Source organism: Corylus avellana, chromosome ca5 (assembly GCF_901000735.1).
Source record: "Corylus avellana chromosome ca5, CavTom2PMs-1.0".
Classification (NCBI taxonomy): domain Eukaryota; kingdom Viridiplantae; phylum Streptophyta; class Magnoliopsida; order Fagales; family Betulaceae; genus Corylus; species Corylus avellana.
In genome coordinates this window covers 31,459,798-31,466,669 of record NC_081545.1, presented here as the reverse complement: position 1 = coordinate 31,466,669, position 6,872 = coordinate 31,459,798, and the positions used below count along the sequence as shown (strand labels likewise).

Here is a 6,872-nt window from a genome sequence, read left to right as displayed (position 1 = left end):
GATGATTGCAACAACTTGATCTACCCTTGTGATCGGACAAGATTCCAAAAGAAGATTCTAAGTAATTATCTGGCATATCTTAAGACCAAGGCCTTCACAAGGGGTTGGCCCAAGTAGTGGAAGCCTTGGTCTTAAGATTTGCTCCTTTCAAGGTTCAAGGTTTAACACCTCATGGGTATAAACAATCTCTTGGGGTCACACCCCCTCGTGAAAAGCCAAGGATTTAACCAGTTCCGTGTACGAAAACTTTCGAAAGTGCAGTGCATGAGATTGGAGTTTACTCTGTAAGGTGTAGGGTGAGTCCAAAGATCCCTGCCTTAGAGAGGTTCCAATTATCTGGCATATCTACTACTGCTATATCAAATTACCGAGAGGACTGAAGGATAAAAGAAAATGAGATCCAAATGGGAAAAAAATGTACCAGAAAATAACTCCGTCTCCAAAAAATCAAAATTATTTGCATTTACTGTGCCAAAGAATACACTTGCTAGTTGTCAGAGCCTCGTATGGAGAAAGAAAATATCTAGCTGGAAAAATCTTATAAGAGTCTAACAATCCTTTCCAAAAATTAGCAAGTAATCCTGTTCCGGTAACCACAATGTTGGCTCCTTAATCAAAATAGCCACAAAAGCTTCAATATCAGCTATTCTGTTTCTGGAACTCTATAGCACAACAAGCATTATAGTGCCTATCCAAACAGTCACTGTCAACAAAATGATGAATCCCAGCCCAGTTTTGGACCAAAAATCGCTACCTCTCATGTCAGGAAGAAGCAAGGTTGTGGACCAGCAGTACATCACATCAAGTCATCTTTTGCACACAGGCGCTCTGAACAAGAAAAAAAAAAATCTTAGACAGGGAATAATACACATGTAAATATATACATCGAAGTTGTGTGTGTGTGTGTACACTTACACTTTCAAGAGAGAGAGAGAGAGTCTGAAACCATGAATTACAACATGCATTTTCATTTTGAGGAATTTACTTATTTCAGACACAGAGGGGGGGGGGGCTGAAAAAGAAGTTTGTTTTTCACCATTGAAGCTACACACTTCTCCATTTATATAAGGTTTCTCAGAGATGAAAAAGAAAATGTCATGGGTAACATATCTGCAGGTTCCTAATTCCTATAATAGTTCCTCAGAGAAGACCAACTAAAAATCTCCAGTATTATGAAGAAAACATCCTGGAAAAATAATGACGAAAATATATACATAGTTTGTGCCCTAACATTCACAAGTTTTTTAAGCCACATAAAGTAACAAAACACAAATACAAATAGATTTTGCATACTCTAGTTAACCATAAAATAACTTAAAGGAGGTAAGATGCATCATAGAAATTATATCATTTTGTGTTATCCATGGCATCTAAAGGCATATATAAATCACCAATCAAGGATTCATCATATTACATGATTGTTATAATTAATAACTAACACCAGTTTTAAATGTTGACCGATGACGAGACAATATGACAAGGAGATGATATTATCGCCATGAGCATGAAACCACAACCACAAGGGCGATTTTCCCCATGAACATGAACTAACTCATCTTTCGCACTTACTAGCTAAACTACCATTTGTGACACTTAACCCCCTCTGACTACCATTTACATGCAATGAGGCCCCTCCCTTAGTTGAGGTTGTTAAATCCGACAGAAAAATGAGGCATGTCGTGCTCATTTTTCCAAAAAAGCCCTTGAAGTCAAAAATATGCATAACACACACACAAAAACCCTTTAAAAACTTTTAATTTCATCCTTAGCAAATACCATCATTTTAGAAATTAGGTTTCAGCCGTTCTCATATTTATGTGACCTAGTAAGAATTTTGATGTCCTAATACGGAAGTCGCCAACGGGCACTTTGCCATTCAAAGCAGATACAATCACTTTCGAAGGCTTCCCCAGAATTCATATTGAAGTGACCTAATTTTCATCATCAGCAGAATATAAAGATATGTATTTTCTTTGTTAATTCCATAGTATACTGTGTATATATTTCAAAGATAACCAGAAGCTAAATGTTTAACAACTCACGTAAAATATAATACAACAAAGTAATATAATTATTGACAGTTCACATATAAAAAGAACATATCAAGTTCCTACAGATGACAATATCAAAAGCAGATGAGAATACATGAGCAGAAGAGCAAATATAAAGCAATAGAGTTATAGATGACATAAAAAATTAAGCAAGGAAAACTGCTCTGAGAGCTGTCCGATTGCTCTAAGCCAGTTGAAGCAGCATGACTGAAAAAAATAGAACAGCACGTGGCCACACAAGTTCCAACACCGTGGACCTTCAGAATTTGGATCCAAGGTTAATATTTATAGGGTACCTCAAGCGATACTGGACTAATGGGGATAGAATAATTTGAAGTATAATTAGAAAGTCATGGTCTACCGTGTGAGTTCAAGCACCAAATCTACTAATTAGTGATGAGTGAGATCCATTTAATAAACAGAAAAAAATCATAAATATGATCGAGTCTTTAGCCTTTTTGCTTTGTCATCTCAATATTCCTATATGCCAGAGTAATGATTTTTTGGAGGGAGGAGTCATACTCAGATATTCATATGACACTATCATCGAGGTTCCCCAAGCTGACATACTGAAAAATCTTGGACCCAATCCCCTGTAGAAACCTTTCCAACCATCATCTTTAATCAAGCCTTTAACAACTTCCCTTGCAGTGCTTCTCTTTTCATGTCCCACCACCTATTATAGTGCAGAAAAAACTAATTAAAAGAAAAAATAAAAAGTAAATCAGTCAAATGAAGATCAACACAAAGTCCACAGCATACTCATTTTAGCTTTATTTGAGAAGATGAGGTCTCTAGACCTATATACTGAGTGTTCCACACATCAGGAACTCCCAAAACAAGGTTGTGGAGTAATTCTGAACTTTTTTGTATTTGTATGCTTACGGACCAACTTAGGAAGGCATTCATTTGCCCAAGAAAAAATAGCAGAAAAAATAATTCAAAGATTGAATCAGAAATTAATTATTTTTTAGTTGGGAGGGGGCATAAATTGGTTTTATTGTTGGTTTTATAATGCACAGGTATTATAAATTGGGGATCTGCCGGGCTTTTGTCAAAGTCAAAAGATTCTACATAGTAATTAAAATTATTTTTCCTAATATGCCATGTCAATACCATGGCTTGTAGTAAAATTGCAGGGGCATAAATATCAGCTGCGGGTGGAAGTTTGGGTAAATTGACAACCCTGGAACTTTAGCAAATAGTCGGAGCCCCTCCAGTTTCAGACAACCAACAACTAAAGACTCCCATTTAGTTTTGCATGGATACTAAAATATATCTCAAGCCCTATCTTAATCTTTTGGGTTGAAGGGTGTTAAGTAACATGAAGACATACCATAGAAGTACAATGGTTAAAACATTACACATCTAAACAAATCGTGGAACAAAAAACTTGTCTGTCCTGGTAGGTAACCCTATATCTTAGTGGTCAAACCACCCACCCACCAAGTTGACCAAACATTGATGGACACTATACCAATAGCTTACCATATTTTTGTTGGGAAAAATGAAGAAGAAATACTGCACAACATGCAATTAAAGTGAAACCATTCAAGTGCACCGATAAACTTGGCATGTACACAGAACACAATAACACAAGCATGCTCATGCATGTATACACACGCGCACATACACACATGAACACAAAATACGGGTAAATTCTAAATTTTCCTATGTCCGACCATTCACTTGTCTAGGAAAATTAGAGGAGAATGCCCTTGATTTACTTTGTCACTATATGAATACAGTGTGAATTGCCTTAAAGATGGTCAAACTTTTAACTCCCTCGCACTAGAAAGCAAGCATCAATTAAGGGAACAGGGAATAGGGAGCTTCAGGCCAGCATTTTTTTCTGGGAAAAGTAGGTATGTTATCAATTATTCATGAATTACATTTTCATGGCCAATATAATAGACCAAGCATTTTTTTCTATAAAAATTGATAGAATGTTTTCAATTGCAACCAGCCAAAAGCATGTCCAGCAGTCAGGATTCAATTGAACTGATGAAGGAGAAGAAGATAGTTTGATGTGAACTAGGTTAATGAATACCTGTAAGCGTGTCTTAATGGTGTCCAATGGGGTCGTGGTACAGGACGCTATTGCTCCTGCAATAATTCCTCCAGCAGCTTGAACTAACACTATTTTTGACTGGCTAGGAGCAGCTTCCTCCTGATCAGTGCCGTGGCCTAAGAGACTACCGAATAAATGAAATGGTAATGCACTAGTTAGAAATTAAATAAATTATCAATAAGTCGAGAACTCAAAACACAACTTTAAAGTAATAATAATAATAAACAAAGATGATAATGATAAAAGTAAGGATGATGATGACGATGAGCATGGCATGCAGACAAAATGCCAAAAGTAAGTGTCAAGTCATCAGAACCAACATTTTCAGGTTCCCAACCTCCTAATCATATATTTGAACTTACATATATTCCTGACCTTTTCAATATCATTACCCTGTTCCATAAGAAACTGGAATTTGAAGCCTACTAAGTCCAATTAATAGCAAAGCACCTGTGACGTTGGTTTGCCCCTTGTGAAGTAGGATCAGGATCCTCTCCATTTCACTTAAAATGGAGAATAACCATTTTCTGGTCCAGATTTTGTTTTTTTTGTATCTCACCGGTGTACGTGTTGTCATGTCATTTAAAATTCACTAGGTGACAACATATACACCATAAAATCTGTAAAATCTAATCTGGACCACGAAATGGTTCTTCTCCATTTCAGGTGAAATGGAGAGAATCCTATCCATGTGAAGTACATAAGACATAGTAATGGAGGATCATTTCTAAGATAAGAACCTAAAATCTAAAGGTACGCAACATTTGATGTGCACTTATATGATAGAAAAATTATAACTGGACTGCTTGCAAGCACTTTCAACAATTAACATTAATTGAAAACAAATTACCATGTCTCACCTCCAGATGAAGCGTTGGCTTGAACCATAACTTGCCCACCATACAGCACTTGATGGGGAATAAGTCATAACAGATAGACCAAACCCTCTGTATAATCCCCGAATGCCATCAGACTTTAGAATCTTACGAGTAACATCTAAACCCCCATTGTACTTTGTGTGGCCTGAGTATCCTTGGACCATCAGCTTTTGGCTAATCTGAAGAGCCCAATATTGAGGAAATTAGCATCTAAGAATTTCCTCTTCTTTTTTATTTCGCTTTATATGACTCTGACCTTTAGGCTAAACTCAAATTAGCATTTCAAACCCAGAAATGTTATAAACCAATATCAGATGATAATATGCCAACCCTTTAAATAAGTTTTTACAATTGAAGTATAAAGACAGAAAAATGCTCGTCCAAAATATGACCTACTGCCTCCATACCACATCAATTGGAACAAACACGGCCTGAGAAAAAACCGATGCTATCATGCCAGCTACTCCGTTTGCTATGGCTGCCTCTGTAGGCTCAGATAATTTAAATGGTTCGACCATCCTGAAGGCAGCCACTTTCGTGGTCTCTAAAGCAGTAAGAAAAATAACCCTGGCAGGAATTGCACCAGTTATGACTGTACCGAACCCTCTGTACAGACCAGGAACCCCATCAGTTCTCAGTATCCCTTTGATGACAGAAGTTGCATTTCTCTCGGCAACGTCCTTCGATGCAACCTGCAGCCTGGTTTTTACAACAGAGACTGGGTACAGTGCCACGGTAACTCCTGTAAAGAGGCCAGCCCCTACGACATAAAACTTGGTCTTGTCAAGCCTGCAGGTAGAACCAGTGAGATCAAAAACTGAAAAATTCTTAGTAAACCAAGAAGAAAGAGTAATCAATCCACAAGATTATGTATATGCCAATGAGCTATTGCTCAAATTGGCATGTGTAATTGACCCATCAAAAATGACTAAGTCTTCTTCAATAGACAATAGGAACCAGGTTCATAGGTGTCACAAATTTTTTACGCTTGCTGTCAACTCTACCTATTTCATATTTTGTTGTCCTATCCTTCTGCATATTCAGTCCGGAGCCCAAGTAAAGGAGGGGCATTGCAATAGGTTGACAGCAAGCGTAATTGATTTAGTTCAAGTACATCAATAAGTAGACATTCTTCACAAGTTTTGAATGATTACCCTCAACCGTGAGATTAACATTTTGCTTAGTGCCCTTAAGATGTACAAAACCAAACACATTTATACGAATATCTTACCGCAATACTCGCCAATTTTTTTCTTCGAAATAACAATCTTATAACTCCGTGGAATTTCAAACTCCTCGTTTTTCCGAAATTCCAGGCCTAAAGATTGCACAAACACTTAGCTTAGATAACTGAATCAAACAGAAAGTATGGAATTCAATTTTTCATTTTCTTTCTTTTTCCCTCCCCTTTCCTCAGCTACCAAACAAAACCACATATATTTCATAAAGAAATTGAAAGAAAAAGCTAATTACGAGCATATACGACTTAATGAAAGGAAATTACACTAAAAATAGAGATTAAACCAGAAATAGGGACGTACTTGTCCCAGTTAATCTCGGTTTGACCAAACGGTTGAGCTCGAGCGCTGGGCGCAGCCATGGACTCGTCTTGGATCGAACAGACTCGAAGAATAGAAATCTCGAATGGACACGAATTCAAGAACGCATTTCTCTTCAGAAGCTCATCGGCTTTGAAAAATCTCTCAAAGGCTTCTACTATACGAAATGAATGTTTTGAATTTGCTCGAGCACGAAAATGACCAAGAACGACTTTTCTCTTCTTTTTTTCACAATCCGGTCTGCTTGGAGCGAAAATAATTCTAGAAAGGGTTTTTTATTTTTTATTTTTGGTTTTTATATTATTCGTTTGAG

General features: G+C 37.0%; 1 protein-coding gene across 1 annotated transcript; it reads right to left on the bottom strand.

Moving 5' to 3' along the window:
- Positions 1 to 418: 418 nt before the first annotated feature.
- Positions 419 to 6,808, bottom strand: LOC132182337 (uncharacterized). Its single transcript, XM_059595554.1, has 6 exons — positions 6,542 to 6,808; positions 5,408 to 5,789; positions 4,983 to 5,179; positions 4,102 to 4,246; positions 2,574 to 2,727; positions 419 to 828 (listed from the first exon to the last, which is right to left on the bottom strand). Exons 1-6 carry the CDS (start codon positions 6,598 to 6,600, stop codon positions 797 to 799), a joined length of 969 nt encoding a protein of 322 aa, XP_059451537.1. The 5' UTR covers positions 6,601 to 6,808; the 3' UTR covers positions 419 to 796.
- Positions 6,809 to 6,872: the final 64 nt, after the last annotated feature.

Excerpts from the sequence above, each read along its gene's own strand:
- LOC132182337 (XM_059595554.1), bottom strand. The coding sequence starts at position 6,600 with ATGGCTGCGCCCAGCGCTCGAGCTCAACCGTTTGGTCAAACCGAGATT. Across the intron at positions 5,790-6,541 it reads ACCGAGATTAACTGGGACAA|GCTTGACAAGACCAAGTTTT; the intron begins GTACGTCCCTAT and ends TTCTACCTGCAG. Across the intron at positions 2,728-4,101 it reads CCATTAAGACACGCTTACAG|GTGGTGGGACATGAAAAGAG; the intron begins GTATTCATTAAC and ends GCACTATAATAG.